At 35.6% G+C, this 20,718-nt stretch overlaps 6 protein-coding genes across 10 annotated transcripts in view; 2 read left to right on the top strand and 4 right to left on the bottom strand.

The window, feature by feature from the left end:
- LOC100638210 (RNA-binding protein cabeza) overlaps positions 1-11,688 on the top strand; it is a 12,417-nt gene extending 729 nt beyond the window's left edge. Inside the window, exons 3-12 of the mRNA XM_019995348.1 lie at positions 595-629; positions 1,508-1,731; positions 3,987-4,210; positions 5,260-5,270; positions 5,698-5,822; positions 6,084-6,210; positions 9,904-10,132; positions 10,185-10,249; positions 10,879-11,089; positions 11,401-11,688. Of these exons, the coding sequence (XP_019850907.1) occupies positions 595-629; positions 1,508-1,731; positions 3,987-4,210; positions 5,260-5,270; positions 5,698-5,822; positions 6,084-6,210; positions 9,904-10,132; positions 10,185-10,249; positions 10,879-11,089; positions 11,401-11,440 (1,291 nt within the window). The 3' untranslated portion in view covers positions 11,441-11,688. The remainder of the gene's footprint in view (positions 1-594; positions 630-1,507; positions 1,732-3,986; positions 4,211-5,259; positions 5,271-5,697; positions 5,823-6,083; positions 6,211-9,903; positions 10,133-10,184; positions 10,250-10,878; positions 11,090-11,400) is intronic.
- A 536-nt stretch (positions 11,689-12,224) lies between these two features.
- LOC109581321 (uncharacterized) lies at positions 12,225-13,671 on the bottom strand. Its single transcript, XM_019995349.1, has 5 exons — positions 13,456-13,671; positions 13,296-13,365; positions 13,129-13,243; positions 13,004-13,063; positions 12,225-12,945 (listed from the first exon to the last, which is right to left on the bottom strand). The coding sequence occupies exons 1-5, from the start codon at positions 13,548-13,550 to the stop codon at positions 12,416-12,418; spliced, it is 870 nt and encodes a 289-aa protein (XP_019850908.1). The 5' UTR covers positions 13,551-13,671; the 3' UTR covers positions 12,225-12,415.
- Positions 13,672-13,753: 82 nt separating this feature from the next.
- On the bottom strand, positions 13,754-15,169 carry LOC100635561 (uncharacterized). The gene is made up of 5 exons (XM_003385812.3): positions 15,064-15,169; positions 14,905-15,013; positions 14,760-14,852; positions 14,274-14,403; positions 13,754-14,227 (listed from the first exon to the last, which is right to left on the bottom strand). The coding sequence occupies exons 1-5, from the start codon at positions 15,139-15,141 to the stop codon at positions 13,819-13,821; spliced, it is 819 nt and encodes a 272-aa protein (XP_003385860.1). The 5' UTR covers positions 15,142-15,169; the 3' UTR covers positions 13,754-13,818.
- Positions 15,170-15,173: 4 nt separating this feature from the next.
- On the top strand, positions 15,174-19,152 carry LOC100635435 (uncharacterized). Of its 5 annotated transcripts, none has more exons than XM_019995351.1 (5): positions 15,174-15,316; positions 18,050-18,164; positions 18,323-18,403; positions 18,454-18,580; positions 18,632-19,152. In XM_019995351.1, exons 1-5 carry the CDS (start codon positions 15,236-15,238, stop codon positions 19,050-19,052), a joined length of 825 nt encoding a protein of 274 aa, XP_019850910.1. In that variant the 5' UTR covers positions 15,174-15,235; the 3' UTR covers positions 19,053-19,152. The 5 variants fall into 5 exon arrangements, 3 of the variants coding, with proteins under 3 accessions (XP_019850910.1, XP_003385859.1, XP_019850909.1); XM_003385811.2 differs by lacking the exons at positions 18,050-18,164; positions 18,323-18,403; positions 18,454-18,580; positions 18,632-19,152 and adding exons at positions 16,175-16,289; positions 16,455-16,535; positions 16,585-16,711; positions 16,763-17,328 and having other exon boundaries at positions 15,178-15,316; XR_002184589.1 differs by lacking the exons at positions 18,050-18,164; positions 18,323-18,403; positions 18,454-18,580; positions 18,632-19,152 and adding exons at positions 16,175-16,289; positions 16,455-16,535; positions 16,585-16,711; positions 16,763-17,328 and having other exon boundaries at positions 15,193-15,269.
- LOC100635307 (E3 ubiquitin-protein ligase rififylin-like) lies at positions 19,063-20,668 on the bottom strand. Its single transcript, XM_003385810.3, has 4 exons — positions 20,485-20,668; positions 19,886-20,299; positions 19,483-19,699; positions 19,063-19,382 (listed from the first exon to the last, which is right to left on the bottom strand). Exons 1-4 carry the CDS (start codon positions 20,551-20,553, stop codon positions 19,216-19,218), a joined length of 867 nt encoding a protein of 288 aa, XP_003385858.1. The 5' UTR covers positions 20,554-20,668; the 3' UTR covers positions 19,063-19,215.
- Positions 20,669-20,696: 28 nt separating this feature from the next.
- The window catches only part of LOC100635183 (THO complex subunit 5 homolog A-like), a 5,273-nt gene continuing 5,251 nt past the window's right edge, over positions 20,697-20,718 (bottom strand). Inside the window, exon 10 of the mRNA XM_019995346.1 lies at positions 20,697-20,718. This exon is cut by the window's right edge and continues 101 nt beyond it. The gene's annotated coding sequence lies outside the window, so the exon portion shown is untranslated.

Here is a 20,718-nt window from a genome sequence, read left to right as displayed (position 1 = left end):
AGTTTAATTCCCTCTGAAATTTCCCACTGCAGTCAAACCTGTCTATTCCGGACACCTTGGGACCCAATAAAACTGTCCTTAAAGAGGTGTCCTTATTTCAGAGGTTCATTAATACACATTACTATTGTATTGGGACTGGTACCTGTCCTGATTATAGAAGTGTCCTTATTTTAGAGTGTCCACAATAGCAGGTTTCACTGTATACTACCTTGGGCAACTTGTATAGCTCATAGTTTCAGTATAATCTTTTTATATGATTTGTACTGAAGTGTAGAATGGTAGCTGCTTTGGTCTGTCATTTTAAATGTCCATGTGTTAAATTGTTAATGATCTTACAGTATAACGGGAAATTCCTGAGGGAATGGCCAATTTGGCATTTTGATAGCCATTCGTCAAAATAGAATCCGCCATTTTGAGCCATTATACGCATGCTCAATGGCACGTGGCCACTAATTTGCCAAATTAAAATTCACCAGTCACCAAAATTTTGCATTTCGCCAAATTTAACTCGCTCCAAAATTTCCCGCTATACAGTAGATTACTTACAAATATTATTCATCAAATTTTCATGTATTTCTCTATTTTTATTTTTAGTTATTCTGGAGGTGGTTCATCTTATGACAAACAAGGTATTCTCTCCCTGTTATTTCTTCTAAGTATTATGTAGGATTCAGGTGGATTTTTCAAGATGGCGGCCGTTTTTATGATTTTCCAACACTAATAACTCTTTTATCCTACGTTGTACAGCCTTATAAATGGCTTAGATGAGCTCTCCTTCACTGAGCGATTCTCCTGGTACCTTTAAATTGGACTGTAATGTAGCGAGAGCATTTCTGGAGAATAGGCCCAAAATCAAATTTCTGCAAAATTCTTCAGACTTTTTCTTCTTCTTTCATCTTCTTCTATCAACATGGAGATCTTTTAAACCAGAGAACTGCTCAAGTTGGCGTTTACATCATTCCTTTGAGCTTGAGTCAAGGATTTTTTTTAATGAATGTGGGCGTGAGAGATTAATAATTGAACAGAACTACATGTGCATGTACATGTATGTAGTGTTGAGTTTTTGACCTGCCTTTATTACGACCTGGGGGCGAAGCCCCCAGGTCGTTCCTATAATTGATTTTACCCACGTGCGATATATATATATTTGTATGTCAACACTTACATTTCTTCTATACATGTTGTATTGGAGAAATAACAAGCCTTAGCAACCACCCGCCCACGCTACGTAAGTGGGTGTGGTCACGGCAAACAAGATGGCGGCTTGCACATGGGACAAAGTTATGAGCTTTCTAACAGCAAAAGAACATAGAGATACTGTCTAAAGACTTCTCTAGAAGCATTAGAAGGTAGAAAGAACCTTTATAAGTCTTAATAAGAACCCAGTTGTACTTGCAAGGTGGTGAAAACAATTATAGGAATATTTTTACACTAATACGCTTGTTTTTACTTTAGTTGTTTTTACATGTATTTAGTATTAAAGAAATATCTCTTTTTTTTTCTTTAGGCTATGGCTCATATTCACAGGGTCAACCCCCGCCTCCCACTTCTCAAGATGGCTATGGATATCAGTCGTCCAATCAAGGAGGCAGCTATGGCAACCCTCCTCCTTCCCAATATAATCAAGGAGGGGGAGGAGGAGGACCTACTGGAGGCTCCGCCCCTCAGAATGTCGGCTATGGACAGCAAAAGAGTGACGGGGGGTCTGGAGGGTATCGTTCTGACCCACAGGTATTTACAGTACAGGGTTTTTTATAGGGTTTACTCTTGCAGCCTAATACATGTACATGTACCTTGTACTGTAGTACAGGGTATTTTGTTGAAATAGGCTTGATGAGAATTCTCCATTTTTATGATTTTTTCTGATGCATAATATTCATGTGCTTGTGTTGTGTAGAAAGTTTAATTGAGCTGATCCAGATCAAAATTGGATTTTTTAATGAATTTTTTAAAGTTGCCCTAAAATTGGCCCAAAGTCCCTGTACTATAGTACATGGTCTTGTGCCAAATTTCACCAAAATTGAAAAGGAGAGAATCCTCAATTTTTATGAATTTTTCTGATGCATATGCATGTTTTTATGTTGCATAGAAAGTTTGAACTGATTCTAATCAAAATTGTTTTTTTTTTAATTTTAAAGTTCCTCCGAAATTGTGCAAAATCCCTGTACTAGTACAGGGTGCTTGGTCAAATTTCACCGAAAGTGACAAGGAGAGAATCCTCCATTTTTATAATTTTTTCTGATTCATATACATGTTCTTATGTTGTGTAGCAAGTGTCAGCTGATTCCAATCAAAATTAGATTTTTTATGAATTTTTGAAGTTACTCAAAAATCGAGCGAAAATCCCTGTACTATAGTACAGGGTCATTGACCAAATTTTGTCAAAAATGACTAGGAGAGAATTCTCCACTTTTATAATTTTTTCTGATGCATATACATGTTCTTATGTTGTGTAGCAAGTTTGAGCTGATTCCGATCAAAATTGGATTTTTTGCGAATTTTAAAATTGCTCCAAAATCTGGCCAAAAAGACCATGTGCTATAATTGTCAAAAATAGCAAGGACAGAGCCCTCCACTTTTATTAAATGTACATTTACAGTACATTTTCCAATGCATATACAGGTACACTTATGTTAATTTTGTAGAAATTTATAAAATTTGAGTGGATTCCTATCAATTACTGCCATGCTGTACATGTACATGTACCGTATATCGGAGGCCACCTTTTTTGAAGGCTGTAAATTTCATGAATTTGCCTAAAAATCTATTTTGCGGGTTTAATTTTTTTTCGAATTTATCCCATCGTCTGCCATATCTTTTACCGTGATAATTTGATTTTCACGGAAGTGATTATTGCGAATCTTCAAAAAATTATGAAATCTGCAAAATTTACAGCCCTTGAAAAAAAGGCACCCTACGGTAGTGTGATATATAATTATGTATTAATTGGGTTGAGCATGAGCGAGACCCATACTAATTTGTCTGGGTCTATTTGCGTTACGTCTTGTTTGTGAACGGAAAAATACGATATTAATTTAGTATACTGTTATAAAGTTAATTAATAGAGAGAAGCGCAGAAAGAAGGTCGATAAGTCTCAGAATAAAAGTTGAAAGCCCTTTCATAAATAGGATGGAGTAAAGAGCCAGAATTTAGGAAACAAACTGAGTAGATGAATATAACCAAGAGTACATAATATTTAAAGAGAGTATTGAACGGCCCTATAGAAGACTGCTGCATGAGGGCGTATTTGCTCAAAGTCACAATCCGCATACTCCAGTATTTTTACCATATCACGTGATCAACCATGTGGCAACATTATCTGGCCCTTAGCTTTTAAAAACTTGGCAACCTCTTCCAATACAAGAAAGGAACTTGAAAGAAGGCTGGAAAGATGAACTACAAAGGCAGCCCTGCTAGTATCCAGGAGTTTGTGCCCCAAGCACTTGCCAACTCGTGACAATGGCAACTCAGTGTCTACGCGATAATTATATTCATTGATAAGGTATACTGGAGTATGTGGATTGTGACTTTGAGCAAATACGCTCTCATGCAGCAGCTTGTATAGGGCCATTCAATACTCTCTTTAGGTATTATGTACTCTTGATATAACTTGCCCTAAAAGAAATCATAACAAGAGGATAAGGAGAGAATAGCAACTGAGTCAGATAAAGAATGAAGGAGAAGGACTTTGGATGAATATTATGTTATAATCTACAGGAGTCTTACATTAATCCCCTCTGTCTTGTCTGGCTGTAGACAGTTTGTTTAGTATGTTTGTTTAATATTTATGTCTAGATGATGACGAGAACGTGATCGATGAATAATCAATTGTGTCTGAATATAAAAACACCTAACACAAACACAAATACAAAAGAATAATAGATCATTATATGAATCTCTTGCTCATGCTCGACCCCACAATGTTTACATTCACCTAGTTAAAGTACATTTTATGTAATTTTAGTTAATTTTTTTTTGTCTTTAGTATCCTTCTCCTGGAGGTCATTATGACTACCCTCCCCCACCTCCTCGTTCAGACTATGGCGGCGGCGGTGGTGGCAGTGGTAGAGGGGGCTACGGTGGATACGGGGACAGAGGAGGGTACGGTGGTTATCGGGGAGGGAGCAATGGCGGTGGGCGTGGCGGCGGGTACAGAGGAGGGCGTGGCGGAGGGAGAGGAGGCTATCAATCGGAAGGAAGAGATGGAGGGTGAGTAGCTCTTGTATGATGTAATATGATGTAATGTGATGTAATGTGATGATGTCATTGTACCAAGTAGTTAATCAAGGTATATAATTATTAAGTGTTTATTGCTAGCAGAATTATGCATGTAGAAAATGGTAGATTTCTTGATTGGTTCATACATGCATAATGAATAGCAAAAGGTAATTATCTTTTAAGTAATTGTTTAAAGATATTATAAAGCTTTAAAGGTGACATTAATTTAAGAAGGTGGAGTGTTTTACACGATTGTTTTTTTTTAATTAAACTAAGTCAAGGGGAAAAGTGTGGGGGAGGAGGAGGCTTCAATTTTCAAATTTTGTTTGCAAGGAACTTGACACTAAAGACCACTGGGATTCAATATACACTAGACAGTCTGTATGGTATCATAGTATAGTCATTTAATTCAATGCCCTAGGGTTTATAATTTAACAAGCTAGGTTAATATGGAGAATAACTGAGCAATTTCAGCATTGGTCGGTTCCAAGGAGGCATGGTAGAAACCTTGTTAATCTCTGTGTTTGCTTTTTCACACGTGCGCCAGTTATCAATTTAATTATTATTATTATTATTAGTAGCGTAATAATTTATTGTTGCCATTGCCACTACTTGCATCAAAATCCTGGCAAGAATACTGCGTATATGTTAATTGGTTCTGTAATCATTAAACAGAGTTTGGGTTAGTGAGTCACAGAAATTGACTTGTTTAGCATCTTCCTTACAATAATAAACTGTATTGCTTAAGCATATGAGAACCATACCTAAATGGTTTGCTCAGCTGTTGCTTAAAATCGCATGTAATTAAACATTGGAGATACTTTTCTGTTGGTTTAAATGGTTCAATATAGTTACATATATTTTATAATAATAATAATAATAAATAATAATAATAATAATAATAATAATAAATAATAATAATAATAATAATAATAATAATAATGTGTTACGGTGTGTGCCTCCTCTCCCTCTCTCATTATGATATTCATCTCAATTGTGTTATAAACGGTCTGGTTGTCAATGGTTACAATACAACACAGGTATAACTCAGGTAATGAAGTATTCATTAATATACTAATAATAATAAATAATAATAATAAATAATAATAATAATTGTTGGTTAATTATTTGAAGTTCCACTGAAAATTGTTATAATACGGTGTTTATATAAAAAGGGAAAAGTTATTTTCTGGTGCAGTAATGCTACAAATGTGTCTCTTTTTCTGCAGTTTTATTGACATTTCTTATATAAGTGTTTTGCAAAAAAAAAGGGTGTTGTCACAGCAATTTTAAGGAAATTTGTTTTTTGTACTGTATCATTTGTTTCTAAAATTGGAATGTGTAATTTGATATACTGTTTCCTCTACATTTCTCCCCACACTCCCCCCTCTCTTCTCTCTCTCTCTCTCTCTCTCTCTCTCTCTCTCTCTCTCTCTCTCTCCCTCTCTCTCTCCCTCTCCCTCTCTCTCTCTCTTAAGGAGGTGGTGGTGGTGGTGGTATGGTGAAGAAAACAAGAGACGATGCTGTCTTTGTGACTGGAATAGCACTCGATGCGACTTTTGAAAACATTCGAGATGTTTTCAGCTCAGTAGGCAACATCAAAGTGAGTATGATCTCATATGGCAGGAAATTTTGGAGGTAGTTAAATTTGGCTAAATTATTATTTTGATAGCCATTTGCCAAAATAAAATCAGCCATTTTGAGCCATTATGCGCATGCTCAATAGCACGTGGCCACAAATTTGCCAAATTACAACCTGCCAATCAGTCGCCAAAATGTTCCTATTTGCCAAATTAACTCCATCCGAAATTTCTCACTATACGGATATAAGACTTGATTTTGTTTGATTTTCAATTTTCCGTAGGAGGATCATCGAACCGGCCATTTTATGATCAAGATGTATGAGGATAAGCAGCGGAAGTTCAAAGGTGAATGTATGGTGACTTATGTATCAACTGAAGGGGCTGATGGAGCAATCAAATTTTTGAATGGTAAGCTGTATAATTTTAAATTTTCACTGCATAATTTTGAATGGTAAGCTACATGTACATGTACATGTATGCACTTACAACATTTGTTGTTTGGTTGCATACATGTACATGTGTATATGTCGTACATGTACTGTACAATGTACATGTAGTTAATAAAAAATTATTTTATTTTTTGCATTGAAAACCCAGTCCTCAATGGCCAAATTTTTCCATTTCTTGACATTTTGTTTCTTCCTTCCTGTTTCTCCTCCCACAAAATCCCCATATTAGTCCATCCATTATATCCTTAATCCTGAACATTTATTTTGTGTTAATTGTTTTTCTTGATTAAGACTCAACTTGGATACGCCATGTGGCATTTCCCTGAAGCAAAATGTATTTTGTATGGCTCCCAAAATATAGTACACCTGTGGGATCATAAACAATGACGTCATTTGACAATGTATGATATAATTTATGACGCTTGTTTATCAGCTTGTAGAAGTAATGTTATTAATCATTCTTGACATATACTGACATGTAGCATAGTATCTAATTAAAACTGACATCACTCTTATAGGTACTCTGTCATGTACTGTATTCTAGCTAGCGTGGAGTAATCTACTTAACTGGACTCTACCTCATTCTTGGATTCCATCTCTTGACTCATAACTTTCATGATAAGATGATTTAATGTCTTTCATTTCCTTCTTTGAAATCCTTATAATTAATTGCCCTGTGTCCTGGCGGCACTGATGTCATATCTCCCCCAGGGCATTCTCTGTTTCATTGTAACATTTCTTAGTTTGAGCTTCTTTGCCTTGTCATAATGTTCAAGGGAATCTCAGCCCTTCTAATACAATCGGGGTACTGTCATTTTGATTAATGAGAATAACAGAGATGCCTTAGTCTGTGAATAAATGTGCATGCATGGTACAGTATTTTACAATCTACATGTACTTGTATTACTGTCGTTTCTTGGTGCCATTTCCCTATATAAAGTATATGGGATCTCTCAGAATAATAATTATAATAAATACAGTTAAATGGGAGCAAGATGAAGGTAGAGTATGTAATGAAGTCAATTGATGATATAAATACAGTACAGTACATATATCAACTTGTGCATTATAATGCTTGACATACACTCCACATCTAGCATAGTGTCTAATTAAAACTGGCATTACTTGTAAGTACGGTAGTTTTGATCCTACACATATCAATGCTAATCAGCTTAATTGCCCTACATCACTCTCCCACCTCTACTCTTTGCTCTTCCTCATATCATAGTTACTCTATCTTGACTGCTCTACATCATTCTCTCATTCCTTCTCATAGCTCGTAGCTTTGATAATTAGATTAGTCTTTGGCTTGAAATTCTTATAATTAATTGCCTTCTTTCCTGATCTGATCTCATATCCCCTCTATTCCAGGATATACTCTGTTTCATCGTGACATTTTTGTTTAATTTTCTTTGCTTTGGTATAATGTTCAAAGGAATCTTGGTCCCACTACAATTGTGGTTGTTGAGTAGTATCGTCATTTTGATTGTTGAGAATAATAGAGATGCTTTAGTCTGTGAATTAATGTGCCTGCTACAGTACAGTGAAACCTGCTTAATCCGTTCACCCTTGGGCCAGTTTTAAATGGCCTGATTATGCAGGTGGCTGCATTACAGATCAGCCTCTGTAATACAGCCATTTAGTACGGGATTTTGGCTTATGGCTGTAATAGAGAGGTGGCCTCATTATTCAGGTGACCTTTAGGACAGGTTTCACTGTATCTTACAATCTACATATTAATGTATTACTGTCATTTCTTGCTGTCAATTTCTATATAAAGTATAGGACATCCCTCAGAATACATACAAATTAAAGATAGTAAAAATAAGCCTGGCTTCCACATTTGTATTTAACAAGATGTACAATGGTACATATTGTACAGTTAGTATGTGTAAAGTACATACCTTAAGGCCACTATTATTTGCGAGTACTAATTTTTTGCGTTTTTTGCAAGTGGCTTTAAAATTGCAAAAATTAGTACTCGCATTTACCTTAAGCCTACTATTATTTGCGTCTACTAATTTATTTTAGCGAAATCAGCAAAAGTCATGTTTAGCGTTACTAATTTTAGCGTTTTTAACCAAATTAACTATAAATAATAACCATTATAATGAATAATAATTATTTTGGCGTCTATTTAATTTAGCGATTTAAAGCTCTCTCGCTAATATCACTAAATTTAGTAGACGCTAAAAATAGTAGGCTTAAGGTATTAACAATTTAGGTTTATTAACAGTTATTAATTGAAAAAATGAGCTAAATTGCAAAAATTAGTACACGTTAAATCAATACCATAACAAATTGCAAATATGTGTCTACTTATAAATAAGTGGCTTTAAGGTACTTTAATCCTCTCAATCACATAAACGACTGCAAGAGTTATTTAGACCATCAGTTGAATGGGAGCAAGATGAAGATAGAGTGTGCAATGAAGTCAATTGATGATATAAAAACAGTACAGTACAATGTACATGTATCAACTTGTGCGTTATAATGCTTGACATACACTGACATGTAGCGTAGTATCTAATTAAAACTGACATCACTCTTCTAGGTACTCGTGTCACGTATTCTAGCTAGTGTGGAGTAATCTACTTAATTTGACTCTGCCTCATTCTTGGATTCCTTTGATGATAAGATGATTTAATATCTTTCATTAGTTGTCATTCTTCCTTGAAATCCTTGTTTGCATTGCGGAATTAACATACAGGAAGCACTGTATAAACCATCAGCATCATTTACATAATGTTAGTTGGAATGTATCTCTACTTTTGTGCTATCTAAACAGTGGCCATTGGTTTATACAGCACTCACTTCCTCTTATCAAGTACCTTATGTAAATCTTGCAATTTTAAGACTGGTTTGCATAAAAACAGACTGTTTTTGTGTACTTGCGTTACGACCGGAAGTACTGCAGAAACAAATAGTGACACATGTCACACCATCAGAATAGCTTCATAAACTATCTTGGTTCTCGATGTATTGATGTACCCTGCCATTCGTTTATACAGCACTTCTGATTGCAACACAAGACCATGCATCACTATGTAAATCGGGCTTAAATCCACCTTTACTGTCTAAAGTATAGGAGATCCCTCAGAGTGTGTACAAATTAATGATAGGAAAAAGAAGCCTGGCTTCTATTTCTTAAAGGGACACACGCACGGAAGCACGTCATCTTGAAAAACTGGCCTGTTTTTCAAGATGACATCATTAATGATGACGTTTAGTGTTGATAACTATTCATAATGTGCGGCCGCGCCCCTAATAATTAAGGCAAAATGGCTACTCGAGTGGCTACTTGTAAATATTCCTGGTGTTTCTTCACTAAAAAGAGTATCTTGGGGTGGCAAAAGAGCTAATTCTGTTCGAGAGAAGTGTTCTACAGATGCCTACTCCTGGTTCTGCGACTGATTGCTGTCTCTACTCTCTACACGTGTCTAAACACGTGTCATAACTATTAATTAATGATCTGTTGCACGCCCAATTTAATGTTTACTTCCTCTACAGTAACGTGTGCATTCTATTTCCGTGAACGTGTCCCTTTAATTTTGAAAAGATGTACATTATAACATTGTACAGTTAGTACATGTACAGTATATACTTTAATCCTATCAATCACATAAAATTGACTACATTTGCGTTTATTTAGACCACGAGTTAAATGGGAACAAGATGAAGGTAGAGTACGCCTCGTATTTTATCAACCCTGACGATTCTTTTGGTGGGCGTGGTCGAGGAAGGGGAGGAGGAGACCGTGGTCGGGGAGGGGGTGACCGTGGTCGAGGAGGTGACCGCGGTAGGGGACGTGGGCGAGGAGGAGGAAGTTTTGGAGGAGGCGGTGGTGATGATGGAGGCGATTGGCATTGCCCGGATCCAAAGTTTGTTGTGTTTTTCTTTTTTAGTCAATTATTATATTTTTTATGTTCTCAGTTGTAATAATCTTAATTTCGCCAGACGAATGGAATGTAATAGATGTAAGGCACCCAGACCAATCTGTAAGTCTTTCATATGTGTACTGTATGGCTGGAAACTTTGGAGTTTTGAGGGGCTGAACTTTCACTGATATTGTAGTTTTGTTAAAGTTTGCAGAATTAAAACTAGGGCTAGGCAAATTATGCTAGCATAATTTGGAGCATAATAATTATGGCGAATTATTATGCTGGCATTATGGGTCAAAAATTTCTCGCTGACCACATGATTTTAAGTACTAGTAACACAACCCAACCGCTTAATACTCATCTCAAGCCATACAAGTGTGGCGAGTCCAGTGGCTGAGGCTGTGCTATTTTGCAGTGACTCAAAGTCTGGAAGCATCTTCAGAATCTGTCATTATTATAATATTGCAATTATAACGGATGCATGTACATGTAACTTGATAATTGATATTTGAGTAAAGCTCAAACTATGTGCATAATTGGCATAATAGGATGAAATTTGGGGCAGAGCCTAAAAGCATGTACATGTAGGCAAACATTGAAGCATAATTTGCCTACCTCTCCTCTAATTAAAACCCACAGAAATCTAATCTTGGAATGTTTTTTCCGTGAGAGTTTAATCCCTGAAAATTTGCAGCTATACATGTACAATGTATGTGTTACTATATGGTACTCTATATTTTTTTCAGCTAATTTTAATCGTGGGGGAGGAGGTGGTTTTGACAGCAGAGGAGGAGGTGGTAGAGGAGGAGGATGGAGAGGAGGAGACAGAGGAGGAGGAGGGGGAGGGTATCGAGGGAGGGGAGGAGGCTGGGGAGGTGACCGAGACTATGGAGGAAGTAGAGGAGGGTATGGCGGTGGTAGAGGTCGTGGAGGAGGAGGGGGTCCTGATAGGCACAGGTGAGAAATGTTACTATACAGCTTGTAACGCTTTATTATGGCAATTTTGTCATAAAAATTCTAATTGGTATTTTTTACTTTGGTGATTTTTGTGCACATGTGCATTAATGATTTACGGTTTTAATATTGGTGATTCTCCTTGCAAACTACTAATTGTCAAAATAAAACTCCGCCAAATTAAAGCGCTATAAGGTATCGGTGATTGTGAAAAATTACTGCACTTGGTGGATTTTATACCATTTCTAATACAATTATAAATAAATCAAATGTATTTTATTGATGGAATAATTATATTCTTATTTACTTCATAGGAATGATGGTAGGTATGAACGGAGGGATCATCCTTATTAGATAGCAAGGCTCTTGTGATTTTTCTCACTCACTCACTTACTCACTGTGTGTGTGTGTGGGTGTCCACTTTTAGCAAATGTGATGTGATTTGCATGAAACCATTTGCATTGAACTTAACACGACATTTTCTTCTAATTGTACACACTCACTTGTCATGCTTGTTTATTTTTCTTGTCTAACACAACTTTACTTGAGATTTCATGAATGTATAAAATAAATTATTCCTCAGCAAAATGCTGCTGCAATGTTGACTAGACAAAATTTAAAGTATTTAACTTTAAAGCATTGCTTGATAATTGTCCTGAATGAATCAGTAGTCATTATGGCAAGTAAAGGAATTGATGGCCCAGTATTCCAAGAATCTTTCAAAGTGTTTGTACACAGAGCCCACAAGTCAGTGCTACCAGGTTTGTGTGTGATTACCATATTTATACACTGATGGTGACATGATTGTATTATGTATGACACTATTAGGTCACTTTCCGGTGTTGATGCTGCAATGAATTGTGTCTATTTCTATGTAATGGCACAAATTCACAGTTATTTGGCACAAATTCAGTTATTTAATTTTAATCTTGGCATTACAACAGACCAAAAAATGCTTACAGTCAGTCCTGTTTGGATGCATGACATTCTATTTTTACTAATTCTGGGAATGCTTCATACCATTATGCATATTAGTATGTACGTGTATACTTGCCCGCTATAATATTATATTAAAGAATAGTTTGACTGGATGTATCTCTGACACTGTGGGCATAACAAGTCACATTATCACAGCCTATTGATGTAATTCATTGTGATTTGAAACTTTTTGGAAGCATTTAGTTATTAGTGTGCATGCTTTGGCATATAAAGGTATTATAATTATTCTCTATAAAATTTTCCCAGAAAATATTTATCAGATATATGCACGCAGAAATTAAATTATAATGTAAACATAGACGTGATTAGTGCAAGTTAGTTGGTTCTATTTTATGAGTAGAAGCAGTATCCTTCAGATCCAACTCTTTCATATCCGCACTTATTAAAGAGGTTGATTGATGCGTCATTACCAATCTCTATGTATGCAATTGGAGTAACTCCTTTTGTTAGCAACTTCTTTGTTAGTTCTTGTACTACGACTGTACCAAGTCCATTCCCTTGATGGCCTTTTAGTGTTTGCAGGTTATATATTATACCCAATCCTGATGATGTAGCCCAGGAGACTGGTTGAGCAGGTTCCACTGTTGTGTCGTAGACTGCAACGTTTGGGTAACTTGAAATGAAATGCTTCATTAGTCGTTTTGCTTTATCAGAGTTATTAGTCAGGGACCATTTCGAAACAATGAAATTGACTTCAGATTGATGGATGACATCTACCCTGTACTTTTTAGGAAGAGCAGGAAGAGGCCTCAGTGAGTTGGCCCCTGTGTAGAAATACTTCACAGCATTGAGTCTCGTTGCATTTGTTAGTTGAAAAGGAGAATCTTGCACTTTCTTCACATTTTCCGTACAAATATGAACTATATAAAAATGTAAAAGATAATTATGCTAAGTACTGAGATTTTGATTTATATATACCAAGTGAGAATTCAGTGGAACTCAGTTCTTTTGGACATTCAGTACTGAATATAAACATACCTAAATTAATTAATCACCATAATGATTATGAACATGACATTTATGTCTTTTAATTACAAACTTACATGTCTCACTGCCTTCGTTGTAAGTTAATTTTGCAAACTTTCTGTCATTATCAACAAATAGCTTGACATTATGCTCTTTTCTCAATGGCCCATCACTCAGTCCTCCACGTATGATCTAAAATATTTAGATGATTATTTTATGCATGACATTAGAATGCAAGTTATACCTCTAATGCATCAAGCCAATGTTTATAGAGGAATTCTGCACTGGTACTGGTATCATCAGCATCGTAGCGACTATAAAAAGAGAAGGATTGACTGTTTTTTTTTTCCTTAAAAAACAGATCTGTTGTATGTAGCTCTTTATACTAGATCTATTTCTCTTACCCAGTGCGCATTTGAAGAAACTCTAGCGATTTGGCCTCTGCAATCCCCCGCACAGGCTGCATGTCTTGAATCGGTGAGGAATAGTCAGTCATCATTGTGATGGTTGGCTCGCAGAGTAACAGAGGTTATCTTTTATATCCAGTAGCCATTGCTTGCTTCTAGAAAAGTTTTGTATGATGGTCAGAGCCTGAACTAGCGGGCTTTTTATACTAAACTGGTGACCACTGATGACATTAGATCAATTTATAAAGCCCCACCCCATATGCATTAGCGCTCCTTCCTTCAAAATGTAACAAAATTGAAAGTTACCAGATCCATTTCTGAAATCATTTATTTAAATTAGCTGGGTTTTAAAAAATATTTTTACTGCAAAGCATCCATAAAAGCTACAACAGATCCAGCTCTAATATATCCACATTTTGTAAATAACGATTGGGATGGCTTGTTGTCCAATTCTATGTATACCAATGGAGTAATTCCCATAGCTAATAATTTCTCTGTCATTTCTTGTATCACTAAAGTTCCTAATCCTTTACCACGATATTCTTCCACTGTGTACAAGTGGTATAGTACAGATAGCCCTGATCCTGTCATCCAGGAAATTGGTCGAGGAGGCTCCCTTGTTGTATCATAGACTGCAATATTTGGATAATTGGTAATGTAGTGTATCATAAGCCTCTTTAATCCACCATAAGGATGCCACTTTGATGCAATAGGCTCAATGTCAGATGAATGAATAGCATCAAACCTGTATCCTGAAGGAAGAGGTTTCCTGCAAATAAAAAGGCAGTTAATAGCAATAACACTAATGGACTAACTTGATTCCTGTTCCTGATGAAGGATTGTATATGAATCTTGCTACCTCAGGAGATTTATTATACGTTTGTCCAACATAAAGAGGATCAGACACAACTTCATTCATTATCCTCTCTACAATTCCGTAAGCACCTTAAAATAATGCATAGATTAACATTAAAATCCTATTGGGTAATATCACTAAGGAATAAAATGGATGATTTTATGCTATGGATATCAGCAGGATATACTGATGGTGAGACATGAAGTTAACTACATGCAGATACATACAGGGCTTTTAAAAAAATTGGCTTGTTTTAATATTCTGTGCTGTAAAGTTTATTAATAATAATAATAATAATAATAATAAAATGCTCGTAAGTACAAAATAACCTTTAAAAAGGTATAACAATAAAAACTCTGCTCGAGCAACTTTGACAAAATGCCCTGTACTATATGATAGAGGGCATTTTGAGCTAGCTACTACAAGTAAAATGTAAATTTTTTACCAAGAACTGCTGAAATCTTGAAGTCAGTGATAATTCCTGATTTCTCAAGTGTTGAAACACCTTTTGCTGCATCAGTACTAAATATAAAAACCTCTATCGGAAGACATCATTTATAATCAGACTTATCTAATTCACTTGTCCATACTTTTAGCAATGCCTTCATTATAAGCTAGTATCAGTGTTGTTACATGAGGCCAACAATCAGCAAATAGATGGATATCATAATCCTCACCTAATGCTAGAGCACGTACAATCTATAAATGCAACATAGAACTTTATAATAAATAATAAATTAATGAGGTACTTCTAATGTATCTGGCCAGTGCTTGTCCAAAAAATTCTTTAGCCCTTGTCTCTTGGCTGGATCAATCTCAATGGCCATCTTCTTTTGAAGGTGTGGCTGAAAGTGAAGCCATACCAGCTAACTTAGAATAAGAGGTGTGTCCCTGAGTAGGGTTATTGTACCGTACTTATTGATGGAGCTTGTGGAAATAGAGACAGGAAAGAGAGGTGAATTGAAGGATTTCTTATACAAGTACTGGCCAGATACATTGGAGGTAGACTTAGGGTAATTTAACTTTAAACTATTATCACTTTTGGAATTGGTTAATATTGAATTTTCATGGCCTAAATTAATTTTGGTAGTGCAGTGGATTGGTAGTCTCGCGCGAGACTAGTGGATTGGGTGATTATCCTTCATATACAAGACTAGATTATAATCTCAATAGCCATAGATACCCTATATGCAGAAAGTTTGGGGTTATTACATAACATAGTGAAATGCCCCACCCTATGATCATTTATAGATTAGGGAATACCTTAAGGAGACAATTATTAGCGTGTACTTATTTTAGCGATTTTCATGAAACTGACATTTGGCTGGTACTTAATTTAGCGTTTTTGATCATTTGGTATTAATAACTTCTAGAAGAATTAAAGGGGTGAGCCTAAGCAAGCCATAGATTATGTGCTGTGATTTACATGTATGAGCAAGCAAAGCAATTGCACAAGTCTAAATACACTAGTACAGTAGATCTTGTTGCATTAATCTTGCTTAAATTGCTTCATCACTGACTCTGCAGCCATTAACATGTAAAGTTATCTTGCTTACAGTTAGAAGCAGTCACTGAACGAAGGAGATTGTTATCTGCTTTGTTAACCTAGGCTAACTGCTAGAGAAGTCTTTGGACAGCAGTTTAGTTTTATCTTGCTGACCGTTTGCTGCAAGTAAGCTCAGACTTGCTGACGGCCGCCATTTTATTCACTGCGACCACACCCACTTTTAATGAAGAAATTAAAATTAGCGCGGACTTAAGTTAGCGATTTTTTTAAATCGCTAAAATTCGCTAAATTAAATACCCGCAAACAATTGTCTCCTTAAGGTAATAGATACATCTATCTATTTTTGCTAATAGATCATACGTGGAGGATTGAAAGGGATTTTAAGAGCAGAACAAAATCCAAAGCTATTTGCTGACAGTTGCTTACCTGTAACAACTGTAATATTAACATTTGATGAAGGGATAAAAAGTATGTCAATTCTAGTATACATGATTTGCCAACAACTAGATCAGCTGCCAACATTTTTTGCCCAAAATCATAGTACCTTTCTCAAAACTAGTTTGCTATAGGTGTAAACTAGTATTAATTCCCCAGCCAATAGTAGTTGATTTATTCCACGCTTTTAATAAATAGGTATTTACGTATTTAGTACAGATAATGTTAAAACTGCTCTGATTTTGGACTCCTTTATTCAAAGTGACACAATATTTGTCGGTAATCATATTTTTAATACATAATTGAGATTTTGTGGTTTTAATAAAAGGCACTGAAGAACTTCTGAAGCAAGTAAACTTGGAAAAGGTCCTACCAAAGTGTCATATTACTAAACCTTTCTTTCGATACATTTACAAAGTTGAAGCTGACACTGCCAGTGTGCAAGAAGTGACAAGGTATAATGGCAACTAATTTTAATAGAAACTATTTCAAAAAGGTATTTTTAGATCAGTTCCTGGAGGATACAAGGCTGACAGCATTCATTCATCTGACATTGAGTTTGTTATTTCAATGTGGACACCAGCAGCAACATCCGACAAAATGAAATACAGAATGAGAAACTACATTACCAATGGTTCAACTGCTGCAGTTTATGACACAAAAGTGCAACCAAATCAACTCGTGTCCTGGATAGTGTCCTCTGAAATTGGCATACTTTTCCACTTATACACGTTAGAAGAGCATCGTGGTAAAGGACTTGGTAGTATAGTTGTGGAAGGCATAACTCAAAAGTTGCTTGTTAAAGGTATTACTCCAGTCTCGTATATTTTCGCTGACAATGCTGCAAGTAGCATCATCTTTACAAAGTGTGGCTACGAAAAAGAAGGATCAAGTTTAGTTCGTCTGGTACCAGATAAAGTTATATAACTTAGCACTCCAACTTTTTATAATAATTGTTATATGTTTTTATTATAATAAGTAATCTAATGGTCAATAATTGTCAGCTTTAAGACAAAAATTTTAATGAACTTTATTTTGATTTATATATCATTAAAGAACACATTAATAGCAGTATATTGATTTGAAGGTGTGGGCTGAAGTGAAGCCAAGGATCAGAGGTAGACAACACGAGTAATTGCATTCCATTGGTATCAGGAATGCAATTGAGCTTTGTTCAGAGGTGTGTCTGGTGTGATCTTATTGTTACTGATGGAGCTTGTGGAAATAGAGACAGAAAAGAGAGGTGAACTGAAGGATTTCTTATACAAGTATTGGCCAGATACATTGGAGGTAGACTTAGGGTAATTTAACTTTAAACTATTATCATTTTTGGGATTAGTTTAATTATATATTAAAACTTTGAATTTTCATGGCCTAAATTAATTTTCCTATTGCAGTGGATTGGGTGATTATCTTTTATATACAAGACTAGATTATGATCTCAGTAGCCATAGATACCCACTTATTTAAGCTAGCCTAAGATGATTACTGTATAGCTCCAAATTTTTGTCAGTCAAAATCTTAATTTATTGCTAAAATTAATTCTGTCAATAAAATTTCCGTGATTTTTGTTATTAATCTGCATACTACCCACGTGGAACAAAAATTTCGTGTTAAAAATTTCATCAAGCAAAAATTCCTGATGAATTTGACGAAAATTTTGACCGATGAAAATTTGGAGCTGTACGGTATTTCATAATGTAGGGTAAAACTACTAAAAATACCCCACCCTGCAATCATTTATAGATTAAGGAATGATATATCTATCTATCTATCTATCTATCTATCTATAGATCATACATGGAGGATTGAAAGGGATTTTAAGAGCAGAACAAAATCCAAAGCTATTTGCTGACAGTTGCTTACCTGTAACAACTGTAATATTAACATTTGATGAAGGGATAAAAAGTATGTCAATTCTAGTATATAGTATTTGCCAAAAGCTTTTGCCTTACAAAATCACAGTACCTTTCTCAGAACTCAGCTATTGGTGCTAACTAATATCCCCTCTTGCTAATAGTATTTCCCCATTAGTAGTTCATTCATTTCAAGCTTTTAATAAATAGGTATTTACATATTTAGTACAGATAATGTTAAAACTGCTCTGATTTTGGACTCCTTTATTCAAAACAACACAATATTAGTCGGTAATCATGTTTTTAATGCATAATCAAGGTTTTTGTACTTTCTATAAAAGGCAATGAAGAACTTCTGAAGCAAGTAAACTTGGAAAAGGTTCTACCAAAGTGTCATTTAACGAAACCTTTCTTTCGATACATTTACAAAGTTGAAGCTAACACTGCCAGTGTACAAGAAGTGACAAAGTATAATGGCAACTAATTTTTAATAAAAACTATTTCAAAAACTTATTTTAGATCAGTTCCTGAAGGATACAAGGCTGACAGCATTCATTCATCTGACATTGAGTCTGTTGTTTCAATGTGGACACCAGCAGCAAAATCCGACAAAATGAAATACAGAATGAGAAACTACATTACCAATGGTTCAACTGCTGCAGTTTATGACACAACAGTGCAACCAAATCAACTTGTGTCCTGGATAGTGTCCTCTGAAATTGGCCAACTTTTCCACTTCCACACGTTAGAGGAGCATCGTGGTAAAGGACTTGGTAGTATAGTTGTGGAAGACATAACTCAAAAGTTGCTTGCTAAAGGTATTACTCCAGTCTCATATATTTTCGCTGACAATGCTGCAAGTAGCATCATCTTTACAAAGTGTGGCTACGAAAAAGAAGGATCAAGTNTAATTCATCTGGTACCAGATGAAGTGATATAACTTAACACTATAATAATAATCATTATGTCTTTATTATATAATAAGTAATCTAATGGTCAATATACATTGTCAGCTTTAAAACATAAATTTAATGAATTTATATTGATTAATATATAATTAAAGAACACATCAATTATTACATTGTTTTCCATATAATAATCACTTATACTTTGAAAGCATGCACAACCCGAGACACAAACTGACGACAAACAGGACATTCTGATAGTTTTCTACCACACTTGACACAACTTAGCATGTGCCCACACTCAAGTAGTACACAGTCAACAGGTTCATCCATACATATCTTGCACAAAAACTCATTTTCTGCATCTATACATTATAGAGAAAAAATTATAAAAAGAGAGAGAAAGAAGGTCAGATAGAGAGTGGGAGAGAAGAACTATGAAACAAATTGAATCATTTCGTGTACCTAAATCTCCAGCAATTTTGTCTTCAAGAGCTTTTGCTTTCTCTCTTGCTTTCCAGAGCCTTTTGACTCTATCTTTAAGCTCCTCTTTCTCTACACAGCCTTTATAGTTTATGCAGTTTCTTTGTAGGATTATTTTGAGGATCTTAACGGGGAGCAAGTCAATCTGGTCGGGAGATGTGAGGTCGGTGATATTTGTTACTAGACCAGGAACAAAACTCTGCAGACGTGCAGAAATAAAACATGAATCAACAATGCGCTTGCACTGATTAGATATATAGATAATAGAAAGTATATGATAATAGAGAATATATGATATTAAGGAATATATGAATGACATAAATTGCTCAAAACTCAAAATATGTGATACTTTATAACATAATAATATCATTGTGTGCAAACATACTGGTTTTGCTTCCTTTGGACTTGGTTCTTGGACTGTTTTGTTTGGGTTTCCTACTTCACTGCTGACGTGAGGAAGACTAGAACTAGCGGAAGGGTTTGCTCTTCTGCTGGGTAGAAAATAAAGTTCTCCAAGTACAGAAGGATCTTGAAGGATTTCCTGTGATTCTAGTGCCCTTTGCGAAAGCACCTTTGCTTGATTAATCAATAGTTCCTCGATGAGAAGTTCTTTACTCCTTACACTTGGTATCGGTAGCTGATTATCTTCGAAATAAAATTTTAAGTCATTTACTGAGAGGTTTTCTAGTTGCTGTCGCTGTATGAAGGAAGAGTTGAATATCGTGCACTTGGCGCATTGTTTAGGATCCACCCCCTGGATACACCTCAAACAAAACACTCCTTCACAGGCAGAGCAGTTCTGTCAATAAAAATAACCGTAAAAGGTAATCGGTTTGTTGTTTATTGCAGCCATTTTGACATTAACTAAAATGGCTAGAGATAAAATACAATGCTAAGTCCTAAAGTCATACTAGGGCCTCTCTCTTTTCACTAACAAATTGTGATTATTCAGTACTGACAAAAACTACAGTGTATGTACCGTACCTTCTTATTCCAATGCAAGAGCTCGCGCCCACAAGACTCGCATTGCCAAGAAGAGCAGCAGCCGCTCATTTTGAGTAACAGAGAGTTCGCTGCCAGACTGTGACGGGTTCCTATGCCAAAGGAAAGACCAACCGAGTCTCTTCTCTAATCTGGGTAACTTTTCACTTCAGATGACCACACCTACAAATCAATTATTGTGATCACACCCAACATTAATTATTCATTGACAGTGTA

Source organism: Amphimedon queenslandica, unplaced genomic scaffold (assembly GCF_000090795.2).
Source record: "Amphimedon queenslandica unplaced genomic scaffold, v1.1 AMPQUscaffold_13447, whole genome shotgun sequence".
Classification (NCBI taxonomy): Eukaryota; Metazoa; Porifera; class Demospongiae; order Haplosclerida; family Niphatidae; genus Amphimedon; species Amphimedon queenslandica.
Note: the sequence above shows the minus strand (reverse complement) of the source record. Positions and strands in the feature narration are given on the sequence as shown.

Coding starts and splice junctions, on each gene's coding strand:
- LOC109581321 (XM_019995349.1), bottom strand. CDS start 13,550: ATGATGACTGACTATTCCTCACCGATTCAAGACATGCAGCCTGTGCGG. Junction 13,366..13,455: donor TTTCTTCAAATGCGCACTGG/GTAAGAGAAATA, acceptor CTCTTTTTATAG/TCGCTACGATGCTGATGATA. Junction 12,946..13,003: donor TTCCACTGAATTCTCACTTG/GTATATATAAAT, acceptor ATTTTTATATAG/TTCATATTTGTACGGAAAAT.
- LOC100635561 (XM_003385812.3), bottom strand. CDS start 15,141: ATGGCCATTGAGATTGATCCAGCCAAGAGACAAGGGCTAAAGAATTTT. Junction 15,014..15,063: donor ACTGGCCAGATACATTAGAA/GTACCTCATTAA, acceptor TTGCATTTATAG/ATTGTACGTGCTCTAGCATT. Junction 14,228..14,273: donor TCATCAGGAACAGGAATCAA/GTTAGTCCATTA, acceptor TTTTATTTGCAG/GAAACCTCTTCCTTCAGGAT.
- LOC100635307 (XM_003385810.3), bottom strand. CDS start 20,553: ATGAGCGGCTGCTGCTCTTCTTGGCAATGCGAGTCTTGTGGGCGCGAG. Junction 20,300..20,484: donor TCTTGCATTGGAATAAGAAG/GTACGGTACATA, acceptor TTTTATTGACAG/AACTGCTCTGCCTGTGAAGG. Junction 19,383..19,482: donor CAAAATTGCTGGAGATTTAG/GTACACGAAATG, acceptor TATAATGTATAG/ATGCAGAAAATGAGTTTTTG.